The 18,086-nt window shown below is 46.5% G+C and overlaps 2 protein-coding genes and 1 pseudogene across 2 annotated transcripts; 2 read left to right on the top strand and 1 right to left on the bottom strand.

Annotated features, from left to right (window-relative positions):
* The window catches only part of LOC121832940, a 142,042-nt pseudogene that overhangs the window by 102,079 nt on the left and 21,877 nt on the right, over positions 1 to 18,086 (top strand).
* LOC115328817 (BEN domain-containing protein 5) lies at positions 1,231 to 8,642 on the bottom strand. Its single transcript, XM_042293278.1, has 10 exons — positions 8,086 to 8,642; positions 7,591 to 7,688; positions 5,512 to 5,613; positions 4,904 to 5,060; positions 4,723 to 4,806; positions 4,581 to 4,649; positions 3,154 to 3,234; positions 2,854 to 2,958; positions 1,805 to 1,871; positions 1,231 to 1,304 (listed from the first exon to the last, which is right to left on the bottom strand). The coding sequence occupies exons 1-10, from the start codon at positions 8,264 to 8,266 to the stop codon at positions 1,244 to 1,246; spliced, it is 1,005 nt and encodes a 334-aa protein (XP_042149212.1). The 5' UTR covers positions 8,267 to 8,642; the 3' UTR covers positions 1,231 to 1,243.
* LOC121837608 lies at positions 9,188 to 17,458 on the top strand. Its single transcript, XM_042293277.1, has 5 exons — positions 9,188 to 11,168; positions 11,284 to 11,421; positions 11,481 to 11,600; positions 14,694 to 14,954; positions 16,121 to 17,458. The coding sequence occupies exons 1-5, from the start codon at positions 9,758 to 9,760 to the stop codon at positions 16,906 to 16,908; spliced, it is 2,718 nt and encodes a 905-aa protein (XP_042149211.1). The 5' UTR covers positions 9,188 to 9,757; the 3' UTR covers positions 16,909 to 17,458.

Below are 18,086 nucleotides of genomic sequence, written 5' to 3'. Positions count from 1 at the left end.
TTACTTGCAAGGGCCAGCAGTTTCATTGGGGTTACCGGCAGCTTCCCCTTTGCCCCATCCTTCAATTGACTCCGGCAGGGGGCACCGGTCACACTTCTCGCGCACATCTCTTCGTGAGTATAAATACACCTGCACAAATCTTTCACATATCGTTTGGGAGGGAGTCTGTCTACCAAATCATCAATCTTTAGCTTCGAAAGCTTTATCTTGCCACCGAGGTGCACCTGCAATGAAAAATCATTCGCTTAGTCATGAAAGTCTAACGACTTTCAAAGGTTTTGTGCGTGCTTCCCTCCTTGCCCGCACATCATCTGCTCACGCTCGGTTCGGTCATTCTGGGATTCTGGATAATGACAACTTAGCCACCTGAGCACTTTGCCGCGTACAGCATATTTTTTATATTTAAGCTTTTTCGGCATGCTTAACCTATCCACTGCAGCTTCTCATTGTTTCCTCCATATATATTGTGAATGCATTAATGGAGCCTTGCAATAAATCTTGATCAAGATTGAAGTTTCACTAAAACTGACCTCACAAAACATAGGAACCAAGATAAACCAAAATTTTCCCGAAAATCACAATATTTAAAAAAAATATTGGCAAACTAAAATTAAAAAAAAAAAAAAAATTCCTTCTCAATGTTGACAGTGGTACGCCAATGGCAGGAGTGAATCCCCATGAAGCTTGTCTTCGGAGAGTTGTCGGTCCACAACAGGCTCATTCAGTCGAGCGTACCGACGTCACATATGCACCAAACCAGACCGCTAGACTTCACTGTACACACAACAGCAGGTTCGAATAGCCGAAATCCAGATTTCGTAGTAAACACACTCTTCTCGGATGCCACTAGTCCTCCCGAGACTCCTAAAGGCCCGTTCACACTCTTGCGACCGAGTAAGACCCAGTAAGACGTCTTAGAACAGGATACGCTACAGCGGAGCTGGTCCTAAGATGTCGCAAGAGGATTAAAGACCGGTCTGGTCTCTCTCGGTCGTACTCGGTTGCAAATGTGTGAACGGCTCTTAACACTCTCGACCAGTGTGACTAGTGAACCCACTTGCAGCGACTCCAATTGATGAGCATTCAGTTTACTTTCAAACGTGACTGTGAATGAGAATATTTTATAGCATTAACTTAGTACTTTGTAACAGCAAGAAGCTTCTAAAGGCATAAAAAAGTTTACAATGATGCAACACAAAATGCTAACAATAGAACAATGTGGTTGCCTACCATGCCATCTTCCTCAGAAAAAGCCGGTGGTGTGGGATCTTCCCTGTCCAAAACAGGCACTGGCAGCTGAAGTCCTGTAACACAGATGTTATCTTAAGTAAGACGGAACAGCATTACCGTGGGATACACTTGATAACCGAGTACACTATGTATTGTCCCCAATTGCATTAGAGCACCCATTCAAGTAATAAGATATATAATTAACAAGCGCTTACTTTTATATGTATCGTAATATACCAAGGAAATGCCCATTCCTTTTTTGACAAAAAATGGGTTGAACTATACTGTTAGTAGGAAAGCACAAAATAAATAAGGACGAATTTGACATAGATGAAGCACTCTCAACTGAAGGTTTACCATATTTACCAAATACCATATTTTCGCGATTCTAAGCACCCCCCCCCACCCCCCCCCCACCTTTTCCAAACGAGACGCCTGAAAAAAAGTTTGTATGCGAATGTAAGCACCCCCATCCCATGCAAGAAATTTGAGAGCGGCGATGCCGGTATCATCTTGTTATCCATTAAGCTCGAGCGCCGGAGTCGCGAACGGTCGCTACGACATACGAGCATACGACAAAGAACAGTCCAGCAGCCCGTGCTTGCCGAGCCGGCAAATGAGGTGCCACGTGCTTGCCAGGCCTGCAAACAAAATACAAGCTAAGCACACACACACACACAAAAAAAGAACCTGAGCGCATAGATGCAATACTTCGCAAGCCAGGGTCAAGACGGAGCGTTTTGTGCAACGACTGAACTCGCGACAAACAAGCGCGCTATGAGGGTTCAGCGTGCACACTTTGCCTTCTTTGCTTTAGCTCACTTCTCTTCACACCACTTTCTTTTGCGGTACATTTTATACGAAAGAAAGCCCACCGACAGAAACCTAGGTAATCAATACTTTGACACAGCAGTAGTAACGGATATTTAAACAAGGACAGGAATGTTGATGAACATGTGTCGGCACTTAATTTCATTTTAGAAGCTGTCATATCTGCAGCGAGGTGGGGACGGCAACACCCGACGTCGCACGGCCGCGGTGACCGAAAGGCAGTTAGAAAAATATAGTTTTCCCACGACCCTTGCTTTGATAAACGAGTGCTCCAGCTCACAAAATAACTCCCGCCGCAAAAAAATAAAATGTTTTGTTTTACAGCATGTGGCATGGCTGCTACCCAGCACGCACGCTAGTGTCAGAGCGTCCGCATACACCTGCGTCTATCGTGAAAATATTTATAAAAAAAGAGGCGAGACGAGACCAACAAGACCACGAGAGCGCGAGACGGCAGGAAAACCATGCAAGACCGGATGGACAATTGATGCAGGGGGCTTTGTGTCGGGCATCTGCTTGCGCCATATAACACATGCATGCTCAATTACAGTACTCGGTTTAGTTTCGGTATTGAGAGGCAACCGAAATTGGTTTCTTGGTACAAGCATAGTGTAGATTACCCATATTTTGGCAAAATGTAGCGGGATGGAGCAAGGTTAGCCCCTTGGAGTAGTTTGGTGCAATGGTTAACTGTCTTCCTATAGTATTCACAAATGCATTTTGATATACCCTTACCCTCCTCCCCCCCCCCCCCTAGAAGTCAGGTCATCCTTTCTTCATTTGTGCACTCACCTTGTTGTTGACCGACTGGCGGGACGTCAGCCACTGGCAAGAGAGCTGCGGGAGGAGTCGGCACAGTCTGCACTCTCTCAGCAGGACATGTTGGCACTTGGTTTGCTGGCAATGGACAAAACAAGGAACTTGCAATGACAGTATGTGGGACAAGGCACCATATTTTAGAATGCCAGCACCAAATAAAAAGGCTTAACCTCCCTGCCATTCATCAATATCCAATGATGCTTACTGTAGAATCCTTCACTGCCCCTCTCCTACCCTGCAAGTCAGTTTATTTTCTGTATTTGTGGCACTCACCCAGTACTTGGTCAACTGGCGGTACCAGAGCTTGATCCACTAGTACTTTAGCAGGCAACGCACGCTGTGTAGATGGGCATCCTGGAGACATAAAAGAAAGATGTGTTACAGGCGAGCACAATGATCAATCGCTGCCTTGTAGGGTAGTATTTGAGAGACGTGAGACCCACTTTTCAATTTAGAAGATTGAAAAGAAATAATCTGGCCAGGCAAATATTGTAAAATACTTCCTTTTTATAATGCACCGAAGTATTGAATGCACTCTCAAATTGAGTATATAAAAGAATTGATTTTTGTTTCCCTGTGTATTTATTGCATCCGGAATATGCAAAGGAAGCAACAAGAAGTTAGAGAGAAAGCAGTACGAGACAAAGTGCCCAGTCGGCTTGGGCAAGAAGACGTTGACTCAAAATTACCAAGAACACGGCACGCAAAAGCCCAGAGTCGCCGACAACAAGCAGACAATGCAAGGCAGAGGACGCACGGGTGAAGGGGAAAGCATGCACAGAGCAAAGGTTCGCTCGTTGCCGAGATGCACAACTATGAGAGCATGTGCTTCAATGGCATGCCTCGCGGAACAACCAAGCCGTGAAAGTGACTGGGCGTGTTCCGTATTTAGACATTCTGCATACTTTTTAATCACGTGCTTCACAGAGCCGGCCCAAGTGATTAGGGTAGCTGAAGCAGGCTGTCATGTTACAGATACGTGATCAGCAGAGTCAGAAAGGGAAAGAAATAATATTCTGGATACACCCAAGATCTCGGCAAACAGCCATGACATCAGGCAAGGGGTTCTTCAAATTTATGCAGTTTCGGTTGCATTTTCAGTCCACATCTTCTTTGTTAATGATTTGACGCTACTTAGGAACCCAGCACAGTAAGAAAAATCTTAGCTTCATTTTCCTTACCATAAAGGGTAGTAACAGGAACTTTCACAAACCATACCTAATTTCTGTGTTTATCTTTCAAAGTTGCCACACATAGCTGTCACGCACCCCAGGAAGCAGCTTCATTTTCGGGCAAAATAAAGATGATAATTATGTGAATAACCATGGTATATTTTCTTTGAGCATACTGGAGGGTTATGCTCAAGTAGAGACCTGCTGGAAAGGCACCCTGCTTGGCGAACGCAACTGCCATTTTTTTATTTGGGGAGAATTGTGCCGATTGCAGGAGCCTTTCTGGGAGCCTCCGTTTCCCAGAGATGCTTATATGGTGTAATTTGAGTAGCAACATCAGTCTTCTGATCTTGCTAAAAGCTTGTCACGGCTGCAAACTGCCGTGAATGCAATCTATGTGTTTCACTTATCCTACAGTAGACTGACATTTTGCAGAGCATTTCTTTCTCTCACTCCTCAGAGCCATCCATGGCTAGCAATGAACAAGGCAAACAAAAAACAAAATAAAGAAAAGCAGTTAAAACTTGCCTGTGCCAGAAGTTGAAGGCACTGAAACTGGGCCGCAGTGAACATCCTTCATTGGATAGGGTGCATTCTCTAAATAGAAGGAGATGCACAGATGGATGTAAGAAAAAATGGAGTGGCCTATCAACATTACCAAGCAACTCACCCCACTCAAGGAATGGTGACTCATAAAAGGGAAGCCCCTCATCGGAGGTAGTGGCTGTGTCTCTACTCTCTCCTGCGGCAACTACTGAAAAATGAAGTTTGAATTGAACCAGAAGGCAAGCAGTAAAAACTATATTCCTTTCAAAGTTTTCGTTAACTATGAGAGGGGGAAACATACACACCAATTTTTGTGGCCAGGGCCTGAGCCAGCTGCCGACTGTGGCTCCTTTCTTTGGCCAGTTCTTTTTTTAGTTCTTTTATAACTTCCTCTTTTTCCCTGAGGACAGTGATGGGTACCATGTCACTCTGGTAGCGGCTGGGTGTCTCCGTCTGCTTGATCTGGGCAAAAACGTGTGTGTTTGCTGACTTTAATCAACTGCCTAAATAATGAAACCTGTATGGCTGTGGCTAGAATTCCGTCCAGACAAAACGATAGTCACCGCTAGAGTTCCGTCTAAACTGCCAATGTCCAGTCTCCGAAGTGATCTTCGTAGGGCTTTTTATTCAGTGTCGATGAAACGTGCGTGTCAACCTAACCGGTCCACCTCTTTACGCTGCTTCGCAGCAACAGTATGTGGCGGCTCATTACAAAAATGTAACTCCCCTGACCCACCTTACACGCCGCTTTGCGGCAGCAGTACCCCCGTTGCTCAGTTTATAGTTCCGCTTCGACGGAACTCTACACTGTTTGCTATCATTCCTTCAGTGCAGACAGAACTTCAGTGGCGACTATTGTTCCATCTGGAAGGAACTCTAGACACTTCCAACTTTTATTGGCGCAATTTCATACCTTCTGCTTTTTCCTGAAATCAGCGGCAATGTCATGCAGCCTTGTTTTCTTTCCGATTTCCTTTTGTTTTCTCTTCTCCTTGTGACCGAGGTCTTGGACTTTCTGAATGCAAAGAGAAGGAATCTAAAATTTATACAACTCAACCGCTAACAGCCCCAGACAAAATATCAAGGCTCGCTCAGTAAGGAAGTAAGGTTTGTAATCGCTAAAAAAAAAGGAAGTGGATATTCTGCCGGCAGGGGACACAATAACCTGGGAAAAGAATGCCGGCAGTTGTCCCCTATTGGGTCTCATATAAAACTAATTGAGAAAACGGCTATTTGAAGCTGTGGAGTAGCTTACTGGTAAGGTGTCTATCTCACACATATTGGGACCCTGGTTCAATTGCAGTGTGGGCTTATTTTTTCTTTTTCTCAAACTTTTTTTTTTTGGTGGGGGGGGGGGGGGGGGGGCTTTTGCAATATTTACCGCATTTTTTTTCTTTTCTTTTTATTAACACAGGAAAAATGTAATGTTGCAAATGAAACTTCGCTGAATTAAATGGTATAGCACTGCACCCTTCCCGGGGGTAAATGAAAAACAGCCCGGGGAAAAAAAAATGCCGCCAGTTTCGGACGGCGCGTGTATCACTGGGGAGCGGACGGCGTGTTTATCACTCGAACGGCGCATGTATCACAGTCTGCAGCTGCTCATTAGAAAAATATTAACACTATTGGCCCACCTGTCCACCGGCAGTACAAGTATCGCTGTCCTCCATTCACCCCAGGAAAGGCAGTCCCATTCCATTTAACTCAGCGAAGTTTCGTCGACAACATTAGATTTTTCAGTGTTAATTGTAAAAAAGAAATGCTGCAGATATCGTCAAATGCCTAAAAAAAAGCATCATATAATCCCTCATTGACAATTGACTCAGGGTCCTGCTGCGTACGAGACAGACACCTTATCAGTGAGCTACTCTACAGCTTCAAATAGTCTTCATAATTTGTTTTATACGAGACCCAATAGGGGGCAGCTGCCGGTATTTTTTTCCCCCTAGTTATTATGCCGGCAGACCGCAGGATAATCCACTTCAAAAAATAATAAACCGAGCTGATTTCATTAAAAAGGTGCCATTTGTTTTTTACTGTTAAAAAAAATGCTGACTACAACAAGCTACTATGAGCAAATATTAAAAAAAAGTGTAATAGTAATTATTCATAAATAAAATTGTTAAGTTTGACCCCTTTCTTTGCAGTGCCTAGAGTGCCGTCTAACGGCTCTCCACAGGATAGTTCAAGTGGCACCCAAAGTCTTTACAGGGGCAGTGCGCCGTCACATTCTGCGAATTGCAGAGGCCACTGCCTCTGTAGACTGAACTTCGCTGATTCAAATTTTGTCAACATTCCAAGCACTAGCAGTCGGAGAGCTCTGATGAGCGGAAATTTAGGGGCAAGGTCAGAACGCTTTCCAACACAAACCACACTTCTATTGCAATATATGACCTATCAGAGGCTTACCACTGCTTTATCTTACCATTAGGTGCAGATCAAGCAATGTTGCGGTAGTGAGGTATATTATTCTTTGTATTGCGATGCAGGGCCGCAGAAGTTGGAGACAAAAATAAAAAAATCCTTTTGAAAATAAAAATCTACTTGTGATATGCAATATTGAACCTGGACTTCCATAAAGTAAAACACATTGCTTGCTCAGCCTGCTAACCACTGCACCGCCACAGCGAGCTAAATATGTCATTTTTGGGGGTTTCTCATATCATTTTCAATGCACGAAAATAAAATCCGAAATAACTATGGTTAGTTTATCAGGAAAGAAAGAGATCATGTAAGCGTGCTAATTTCGGCTGAACTACACTAAAATATGATGTTAATCGCTAAACGAAGGCACTTGAACGCTCCATAGCAGTACTTGTCGGGCAGCACTTGAACACTTGGTTGGAGCGCCGTAAAACAGCACTCTAAAAATGCGATTGCTTTTTTTTAAGGCTTGAACTGTTTTTCGAGTGGATGTGTTGGATTATCTCTATCGGATAATGAATCTTTACAATTGGTTCAAGGAAAAGTGGCACAGCAAGGCAAAACTTGCCTTTCCTACTGGTCCTACGAGCTTTGCTGTTCCACCGACAATCCTTGGAATGGGGTACCGTTTTGTCTGCATTTTCTTCAGGAGGTCATCCACAGACTCTGCGGAATATATATACATATATTAAACATAAATCTGATTTTTTAAACATGCTTTTTTCCAAAAAGATAAAATAAATATGAACCGAATTTTGTAAATATCAGTTTAGTTGACATGTCGCAAAATACCAGGAAAGCTATGATCTGTGCGTGAGCGCGGCAGGACCGAGCGCGAGAACTTTACTTGTCATACGAGTGGACAAAAAAAAACAATAAAAATTCTAACTCTGGTAAGCCTTTTTTTTTTTTTTCTCTTTTTGGCAGTCGCGGCCCGACAGGCGTAGCTTAGCCGAGTGACGAAACGGGTCTCTTAGTTGTGCGGATCAAGCATATCTGACCAAGCTCGCACCCCAAAAGATGCCTCCATTCCCTAGGAAAAAAAAACAACAAAAAAACTTACCGCCCAGAAGGAGCACGTGAGCATCGTAATAATCCTCTTCATCGCCGCAGTCCGACACCCAGTAGGCCTCGTATATCCGGGTGGCGTCGAAGTCTTCGTCATTTCGGGGCGAGAAGCTTCTGATCAAAGACGTTGGCAATATCAGCTGCCAACCGTCCGTAAATTTTACATATGCGTGCATCTACTCTACAGCCTCCTATCTTAGAAAAAGAACACAAACCACCGAAACACGTTGAAGAAAGAGCAAGCAGAGCAGCAGAGATCGATACACGACACAGAAGCAGAACCAGCGAACGTGATGCGTTCGGTTTGTGCCGAAAGACATATGTAATCGTTCTCAGTAAGGGCACGTGAAAGCAACTCTCAGTCACCCCCTCCTGAGTCACGCCCGCCCGCACCGCCACTCACACTCACAAAAGATATTGGCATTATCCGAACGGAGTGGGTGGGGTCCCTGCACCGACGTCACAACACAGCGCCGTTCCGCCATCGCTACGTACTTTTCGAACGCACCTTGCGCCTGCGGCTTTCGTTTTGGTGTGGCGGCGTTGTCTTGGTAAAGCGCCGGAGTTTGAGCGGTCGTAAACTCGGGCGTTGCTCGGACGCTGCTACACGGAGCCCAACGCCTAAGTGTTATTCGGGTGTAGCCGCTGCCTTGGCCGAAAGCTGGCAGATCGAAGCCAGGAAGGCTGCAACAGAATTAACTGCTGGGCTGCAAGAACGCAAAAAGATACGGACAAGTAGAAGAACAGGACAGGACAGGCTCTGTCCTGTCCTGTTCTTCTTTTGCGCTCTTATCCTCTATGAGGCTGCAACTCAGGGTCACAAGGGTGCCTACATGTTTCCGGTGCGGCGGGCACATGTAGGCACCCTAAATCGAATGAGCTCGAGAAACACTGCCTCCGCGCATACACGGCGTAGCAGACGACGCGCCAACATGGGCTGCGTTCAATGTCTTGGATCCGCATTACTTAGGCGGGTCGTGTCACGTGACAACACAGATTGTAAAGCGCTGAATGCGGGTAAGTTTGGGAACGCCAAGGTACCAAGCACTTATCCTGGGGCCTGGAGTAAGGTCGAGTAAATTTTGGAACACGGCACACGGCCATGCCGACGAGGCTACGATTCGAATCTGACGTCAGGTGTAAAAGCCAAACAACCCACATAAAAAAAAAAATAAAAAAAAAAGCAATGAGGAAAAAAAAGTTGTTAGCAGTGTGACAGTAATAGCAATAAATAATATTTATTTCTACTAATGACGGCCGTAGTGCTTCAGAAAGGCGGAACAAGACAACAATAAACGGGACGCATTCGAGTCGCGAAGGAAGAAAACAAATGCAATGCGCTCTTCGGGAAGGCACGTGACCGTAACCTCCAGTCACCCTTCTCCTAAACGTGTCAGCACTCACAGAAATCTTTTGGTGGCGTTTTTTGAACGAAGGAGGTGACTGTAGTTGACTCTTTTCTCTGAAATCCGGAACTCCGGAAGACTACTTCAAATCATTGGGTGTTCGCGAGTCGCGACGTTCTTTGCGGCGGAGGGATTTTTTTTTATTTAGCGGTCATCAAACATCTAGCCAATCCTTGTGCTTGTGGGCTTGTGTGTAAGTCCGGCAGACTTCTTGACTGATATCCTTCGTATTCTACGTTTGGCGACCGAAATATTTATGACATGGCTACTCCTGGCAAACGACGAAAGCGGTACCTAGACGCAGACCAGCCTTACCTCATCCCGGTATCAACCTTACGTTTCCAGAAGACGCTTGTGGGTCAGGGGGCTAACGCTGGCACCTCTGTAGTTACGGAACCGCTTGACGGCGACGAAGGTAGAGAGAACGGAGGTTACCGTAGTGACCCTCTAGGTACTGACGAAGACGACATCCAAGACTGCCACGGAGCCTACCGTGATGACCCTGTAGATACTGACGAAGATGACGCCGAAGACTGCCACGGAGCCTACCGTGATGACCCTGTAGATACTGACGAAGATGACGCCCAAGACTGCCATGGAGTCGACGTCGGAGATGTCTCCACCGACAGTGAGCATGCATCGCAAGACCAACCTGATGACGGAGGGGACAGCACTGATGATGAACACCCTGACGGCGAGGTGTCGAGAGAGAAGTCTCTCGAAGAAGCCGTGATCTCTGAAGACGACGACGACGAGGAGATGGGACCTGGGTCCATCGAAGATCTCTTGACCCTGTGCGTGGAAGAGTTTGGTGCTAGTATGCTGCCGCATTCACCAACGTCGAAAGCTGGCGCCATCGCGATGGTTATATCGTATGCCGTTTCGGAGAGATCGACGTGGGCCGGGCTCGGCAAGCTATTGACACTTGTGAATGCCTTGTTTGGCAGCGCAGTTCTGCCGACAAGTATCTACAAGCTGAGGAAGCTGTGGACGAAAAAAAAGGAAAACTTGGTGAAGTACCATTATCTGTGCCCATGCTGTGACACGGTCCTCAACTCAAGCGATTCGATTGCACGATGCGATGTGTGCAATTTTGAGGAGTCCACTGAGAAGCTAAGACATGGTGGGTCATATTTCTTGATGCTCGACCTCCACAAGCAGCTCAAGCACCTAATTGGAAAAACAAGTGTCGAGCTTCATCATTCGCTGTCAATGCTAGCACTCAATGACTCTGATTTGATTACGGACATTACAACAGCCGAAGCTTGCAAGCACTTGCGCCAAGAGCTTGCCTTAGGTCCGAGTGACCTAACAATCACGTTCAACACTGATGGGAGCCCCATCTTCAAATCCTCGAAGACGTCAGTGTGGCCGATTCAATTTACAGTAAATGAACTACCCCCTGCAGTGCGCTTGCACCACCCTACATTGGCTGGACTCTGGTTTGGGAAGCGCCATCCAGACATGTCGGTTTTTCTGACCAAGTTTGTGGAGGAAGTCAACACTATGGCCCCTGTGACATGGATCCATGGAGATCAGCAGCTCACTTCAAAAGCCTTTGTACTGTGCTGCAGCGTTGATACCCCTGCCCGTGCTGCCGTGCAAAACATGGTCTCTTTCAATGGGTTCTTCGGCTGCCCATATTGCTTGATGAAAGGCGAGCACGAGGAAGGTACATATAATTTTCATTCTTTTGCAGATATACACTTTTGCCTGCTAATCAAGGAAGATATCATTGATCAGGTCGCAATGGTTGATCAGTTAAATACTTTGCTTTCTTTTTGCAGGATGCGTGCGCTATGTCGCCGATGAAGCCCCAATTCCGAGGACATCGGAGCTTGTTGTTCGAGACATGGAGCTCGCCCAGAGGCTGGGGAGCCCTGTAAATGGTATCAAGGGTCCATCACCTCTCATGAACCTTGAAGGTAATTTGTGTGTGTGGAATGTGTCATGTCAAAACCTACCTGACATCGTTTTTGCTCAGGTTTCGACTTGGTTGCTGGCATGAGCGTGGAATACATGCATTGTGTTCTGCAAGGGGTGGTGCGACAAGTCACGGAGCTCCTCTTTTCATCGACAAGCTCACGACAGGCATACTACATCGGTAACCGTTTTAACGTGTCTGTTACAATGCCATAGCATGCACGAAACAAAAACCTTAGAGTTTGTCATTGTCAAACAGCATTCAATCATGTGTCACCATCTGGCAGCTAGGAAAATTGATAGATGATGTGCAAGCCTTTTGCAAGGTTGTTAATGCCCGGGTATTTAATCCTTGCCTCATCTATTAGCTCATTCACATGGGAATTCCAAATGATATTGTCACAATGAATGAATGGCCGAACTTCCTCTCCAAGCGCGCTTGTTGCCACGGACGTCATTGCCGAGAATCGAGTGATTGCTTGAAATTTTCCAAACGCTCGGCAACTGCGCAATGCGCACTTGTAGAGATGTGTAGTTTGCACGGTCGCCGAGTGTTTGAAAAGTTGGAAGCAATCGCTCAATTCTGAGCAATGACGTCCGCGGCAACGAGCGCACTTGTAGAGAAAGTTGAGCAGTAGATGCACCCCGGCAGAGCATTCTTTGCCCTGAGAACGTTTCTGTTAGTCCTCTCGTCACCTTCATTCGTGGCATTTCTGGTGGAGGTGCAGGGTACTTATCCTCGTACCACTCACATGCCAAGTAAGACTGATTCAACAAGGTTGTGGGCCGCTTCGAGCGTCGCGGGCTCAGGGCGAGAATGAACAGGCACTTTCTAGAACGAGAAACAAAGATGAAACGGTAAAAGTTACGCCTCGAGTAGAATACACGGGAATCTTTTAGAACTATGTGACAGAGTGTTGTTTGCTCGGCCCTCAGCGCGGCAATATTGTGCCGAATGACAGTTTATAATAGACAAACCAGTGCCTGCCGCTGCCAAGCATGACACCCCAAACTGGGATCGCGAGCTGATTTCAAGATTTCTCAAATGTCATTCGTGCTTACTCCCATTTAACCTGTCATCTAGCAGTATCAGCAGTCCATTTGTGTCCCTAGACATGAATGCGGTCTTTAAGAAAGGTTTCCGTCGATCTACTGCTCATTGCCGACGCCGCTTGGTAACCGAGAAAACAATGCTACCAGGCGGCTTTTTTTTTTTATGTTTAATTTTGTTAAAGGGATGCTGAACCGAAATTTTGGGTGGAAATTCTTGGTCGCAATGGCATACATAGCATGTCCTTTACTTCTAAATGGCGTTGTTTTGAGCGAGGAGGCGTATAAAATTGAATAAACACGAAAAATACAATTTTACGCGACCCCTGGTGAGCGTCGTGGAAAACTCGCTTCGTGACGTGCGCATTCTCATTCGCCTCAAAAGACAGACTGAGCCAAGCCAAGCCAGGCGCTAAGTCGGGTGGCGTTTGTTATTGTTAGTACCACGCGGGCTCCTGGAGTGATCATGTGCCTCCGCCGCACCCCCTTGACATGCGCTGTGCCTGTGAGCGACTCGGCTGACTCTTCCCACTCCCGGAATGATCGCGTACCTCCGCCGCCCTCCCTGACGTCCGCCGAGCCTGAGAATGACTCGGATGTCTCTGCCCCGACTCTGCAGTGACCGCGTGCCTCCGCCGCGCACCCCGCGCCGGAGCCCCATCCGCGTGCCCGCCCGCGTGTGCCCGTGAATTCTGTGTCCTCGGCCCCCCCTCCCCCCCCTCTCGCATCCGGAAGACCGCTTCCCGACCTCTATCTAATCTCATTTCTTTCTGCTCATCTTTCACTCCCATTCCCCCTCCCCCCAAAGATAGTTAGCACGACTCCCATTCGAGTGAGTCTACAGGACTATCTCTTCCTTTCCAAACTCCTCCTCTCTCTCTCTGTCTGCTCTGCCCGCGTGGTACTAGTCCCAGCCGCTTTGAGAACAGCCGCCGAGCGAAGAATCAAGGCGAGCACCAACGAACGAGGAGAATGCGCGGAGGCGCCAGGGGCGCTGGGGGCGCCGAGAATGCGCACGTCAGTTCCGCTACGCCTGCTCTCAGAAGGACTCGCTCGCGCCGGCGGCTTCCGGCCGAGGATTCGCTCTTAATTCAAAGAAATACAATAATTCGGGCCCCATCCGTCGGATTCAATATCGTTTTTAGGTACAGTACCATTCCGTGAAGCCCGCTCGGGCACTAATTATAAGATTTCAAATATCGGTTCAGCATCCCTTTAAACGACACAGGGCTTTGAGAATCGTTGCAACATCAATCTCACCCAATATTTTTGCTGCAGCACCAGTGTGTTTATCTGCTGTGTAGTAAGCAATTCAACGAAAATGTGTCACGTTGCGTGCGAGAGGGAAGGCATGGAATAGTAAAACATCGTTCATACACTTGCAACCGAGTATGACTGAGAAAGACAGACCGGTTTCTAAGCCTTTTCTGACGTCTTTGGACCAGCTCCGCAGCAGCGCATCCGGTCCTAAGATGTCGCAAGAGACTTAAAAACCGGTCTCGTCTCTCTCGGTCATACTTGGTTACAAGTGTGTGAACGAGCCTAAAGGAGTCTTCTCTCAACATTACAAAGCCACGAAAAAGTAAGAGGGAGTGATCACAATTGCAACGAAACTCTGCCCACTAGACAGCATTCTATCTGGTTGGTAAAGAAACATCTGATCCGTGGGTTTTGTGGTCCTTGTGGTGCACCTGGTCATTCTTAGTCGACAAAATGAGTATACCCTTCGAACTATCTCCTCCCCCTCCTTCAAAGGACGAGCCCTTGTTCACAAAGAACCAATGGAGTTTCGACGGCTGCTAAAAGGACATGACAGTCATTCGTACGATTAGGAGACGACGCAGCGTTTATGTGTACCCCTGTCATTTAATCGGAGCTCGGCGCCAGGGCATCACTGTACCCCGTTTGTGGAGCAGACGTACTTGCTCCTCATAGAACCTACCTTGTTCGGTGGCTGCCTGTGAGGTTTTTTCAGGCCCGTAAAAAACCATAGAATTCCTTAGATTGCCCAGCATAAAATACTGGAGGAACTACAGTACCTGTTGCACTACAATGATATGCTGAATTTCATTTTCAATAGAACGCTGCAAAATTTGTCATAAACGTGCTTTCGTAATATATTTTATTCAAATTTACTGTCTAGATCTAAGAAATCAATTTTTCTAAGAACTCCTTTATGAAGCTAGGTGTTCTAATCACTGAAGAGTTTAAATGTGGTTTGCAGGTACACGTGCGTCTGTTGTCAAGGTAGACAAGCGACTACGAAGCATCAAGCCTCCCCACTGTATAACAAGGCTGCCTCGTTCCATTGAGGAGCGTGGCTTCTGGAAGGCGTCAGAGTGGAAGCAGTGGCTCCTTTTTTATGCACTGCCATGCTTGCTGGATGTCCTTCCCCAACTCTACTGGAAGCACCTCTCCAAGCTCTGTGAGGCTGTACACATTTTGCTGCATGACAGCCTTACGCTCCGTGACATCAAGCGTGCAGGTGAGCTCCCAAAAACAAGCATTTAGTTGAAGCCTTGCCATCTAGCCAACACTTCTAAACAGCTTTATTTTCGAGGGCTTTGTTTCACAAATTTTGCAAAGTGTAGGTTTCTGGAAAAATTGTGCAGGCAGAAAATTTTGTATTGATGGGGAAAGGGAGGGGGGTGATGTATGTATACATGCAATAAATTTTTTTGTCATACTTTTCAAATCTTGAGATTTCAGAACATTAGGTTTCCTCAAAAATTATTACGTTCACAGTATTTGAAACTATGTAAGACAACCTCCTCACACCATCTCCAAGCATGCCATGAGCAACACAAATTTTATAGGACTCTTGATACAGATTGTTAGTATGCTTAAATAACATTCCAATTTTGATTGTTGTGAATTGAATGTCAGACATGCATGATGAAAAAGTGGTATAATTGAATGGTCGGCACAGCTGGATCAAAAATTCACATGCAAGGTTTGAACTGCTTCAGCTTGAGATTTTCTTGCCATTTTTTGCCTGTATTTTGCTGAGTACATAGCGACAATGACCTCTTTCCTAGCTGCACGAGAGCCTTAAGGCCTATTCACACTTGCGACCGAGAAAGACCAGACCGGTTTTTAAGCCTCTTGCGATCTCTTAGGACGAGCTCCGCTGCAGTGCATCCGGTCTTAAGAAGTCTCAAGAGGCTTAAAAACCGGTCTGGTCTCTCTCGGTCGTACTCGGTTGCAAGAATGTGAACGAGCCTTTAGTGAGTACCCTCGGCATTGTGCAGCTGTTCTAAACATGCACTCTCTGAATTTTCACTGAACAAATCTGCTTCATCATGGTTTTGTGGCTGCAGTACCACAGCGAAGTACTCATGGTGGGCACTCTGGTGATGACCTGATAATTTGGGACTTTGCCTACAACGTGTGCTCGGCTCGACGATGGCGGCTGCTGCATCACGCAAGAAGATATCATTATGAGCCACGCAGCAGCGCCACTGCCTTGTTGCGCACTTAAAATTGCGAACAGTAAACTGCAGGTGTTTGTTTAGTGCAGCCTTCTAATGGAATGTGTAGAAGAGGTATGATAATCCACCTGCGAATTCACATTATAGCTTATTAAAATGACATTGGCAATCTGAACCAGGTATGCTTGGCACTGACCTTTCGTCTAAACCGCTCTTACAGAAGAACTACTAAACGCGTTCGTGTGTCGCGTCGAGGCCCTCTATGGGATAGGGGCCATGACCTTCAATATGCACCTGCTGCTCCATCTGGCCGGCTGTGTGCGCCACCTTGGACCACTCTGGGCCCATTCGGCCTTCGTTTTTGAGGGTGGCAATGGCACACTGGTGAACCTGGTATCTGCTGCTAAAGGACTGCCCCAGCAGGTCGTGGAGCGGGTCGTGATGGCGCAGGAGCTGGAGCTCTTGCTTGCCAGCCATCATCTACCCAACAGGGTAGAAAAAATCTGCCACGGCTTTCTGGGCTATATGCCCATTCAGAACGCCTCCCACGTGGAGGAAGCAACCATGCTTGGCTGTGGGCGTGCAGCAAGTGTCACCACTGACGAAAAGGTTGCTCTGGAGCAGCACTGTAGAGCTTCGATTAACTGTATGACGGAGTATGAGAGGTGTGTTGTGAACCACCAAGTGTACCACAGCACTGCTTACACGAGGGCAACTAAAAGTGACACAACTTTTGTGTGCACGTACGACCATAGTTACTTTAGGATTTTAAAAATCTTGGAACTAAAGTCCTCAAGTGGCACTCACTGCATCCTTCTTTGCAGGAGTGTTGTGCTGAGGCAATCACAGTATCTACCAGAACATATTAAGGAGTGTTTCCTTTCTGAAGTTGACACTGTGAGCTGTATTGAACCTGCTAACCTCAAGAGCAGTTGCGTTTATGTTGATTTTCCTACAGACAGCAAGTCATTCATTTGCGACTTGCCGAACACAATAGAGCGTGATTAGCCTTGACTCTAGAGGGTCTGTGAGAGAAAATGAATGCCAGTTTTTTTGTGTTTTGCATAGACGGGCTGGGCAATGCGGAAAGCTGGGAATCTGTGCGAATTCTTTGTTGGTGGTCGTGAAGACTGCTCAAATTTAAAGGAGCTGTGCTACGATTTTAAAGGGATACTACAAGGAAATTTCGGTGCTTATTTTAAGGTCTATATGTGTTCAAAGGAGCAGTATCACATCGAACACACCAATATCTTGTTAAAAAAGTTACGAAATGGAATTTTAAAACAAATTAAATGATTAGCAAAAGGCACCTGGTGGAGTCGCTAACACCTCGTTTGTAATGCACGTCTAGGAACCTTGACAGCTAGTGACGGTCAGTGTCTCGCCTCCGGCCACGATGAGAGAAGGGGGTACGGAGGAACTCCCCTCTTCCCGAGAATCCCTTTTGTACGTTCAAGAAGTAGCTATTGTCTCCCTACAAGATTGTAGAAGATTAACCCGTCACTCAAAATTCATACAAAAGCAGCTGCTTTGGTTGCTGGAACGACTAGGCCATCCTCTCGACATCAGCCTTGCTCGTCCCGAGACGACCTACGTCACGATTGCATTAGATGTCACTAGTCTCCGCTGGGCCTTCTCCGAGCGCTTGCCAGAGTGGGCAGTACAGCCACCAGGCTCAAAATACAAACGTGCGATTGTCATTTACGGATATTGTGGATCATATTCAACCTATTTTTGAACACGACGGATACATTTCAAATTTCGTTGAAGTATCCCTTTAAAGGGATGCTGAAGCGAAATTTGGATATCACAAAATAATGTAGCAGGAGTGTTCGACGGGGCGCCGCAAACCCCAAAACAGCACTCATAAAGAGATATCCGAAACGGATGGCCATATTTTTGTAAAATAAGGATGCGATTGAGTGAGAATTGCGACATCTTGTTTCCTGCAGAACAGTTAAGGAGGAGGGGAAACGGCCTCGCTTCCTTCCCTCTTTGTGTCCTCGTGGAGTCAAACCGAAGAGAGGAGGTAACAAGAATCGCAACGTCGTGGGCATTTTTGGCCTTGTTCAAGCGAGCTCTTCTTTCGCAAAAATACGACCATCCATTGCAGATAATGATTTATGGGTGACGCTTTCGGGTTTGTAGCTTCCCGCCTAGTGCTTCTGCATTGTTTTCTGAAATCA

Source organism: Ixodes scapularis, unplaced genomic scaffold (assembly GCF_016920785.2).
Source record: "Ixodes scapularis isolate PalLabHiFi unplaced genomic scaffold, ASM1692078v2 PGA_scaffold4__175_contigs__length_147842914, whole genome shotgun sequence".
Classification (NCBI taxonomy): Eukaryota; Metazoa; Arthropoda; class Arachnida; order Ixodida; family Ixodidae; genus Ixodes; species Ixodes scapularis.
The sequence above is the reverse complement of the archived record's forward strand: the minus strand, read 5'-3'. Positions and strand labels throughout refer to the sequence as shown.

What these genes read in the sequence shown, in the direction of transcription:
- LOC115328817 (XM_042293278.1), bottom strand. Translation starts at nt 8,266, where the DNA reads ATGCACGCATATGTAAAATTTACGGACGGTTGGCAGCTGATATTGCCA. An exon ending in TCACGTGCTCCTTCTGGGCG is followed by an intron (nt 7,689 to 8,085) that starts GTAAGTTTTTTT and finishes TATATTCCGCAG; the next exon opens with AGTCTGTGGATGACCTCCTG. An exon ending in TCGTAGGACCAGTAGGAAAG is followed by an intron (nt 5,614 to 7,590) that starts GCAAGTTTTGCC and finishes CTTTGCATTCAG; the next exon opens with AAAGTCCAAGACCTCGGTCA.
- LOC121837608 (XM_042293277.1), top strand. Translation starts at nt 9,758, where the DNA reads ATGGCTACTCCTGGCAAACGACGAAAGCGGTACCTAGACGCAGACCAG. An exon ending in ACGACAGGCATACTACATCG is followed by an intron (nt 11,601 to 14,693) that starts GTAACCGTTTTA and finishes TGTGGTTTGCAG; the next exon opens with GTACACGTGCGTCTGTTGTC. An exon ending in CCGTGACATCAAGCGTGCAG is followed by an intron (nt 14,955 to 16,120) that starts GTGAGCTCCCAA and finishes CCGCTCTTACAG; the next exon opens with AAGAACTACTAAACGCGTTC.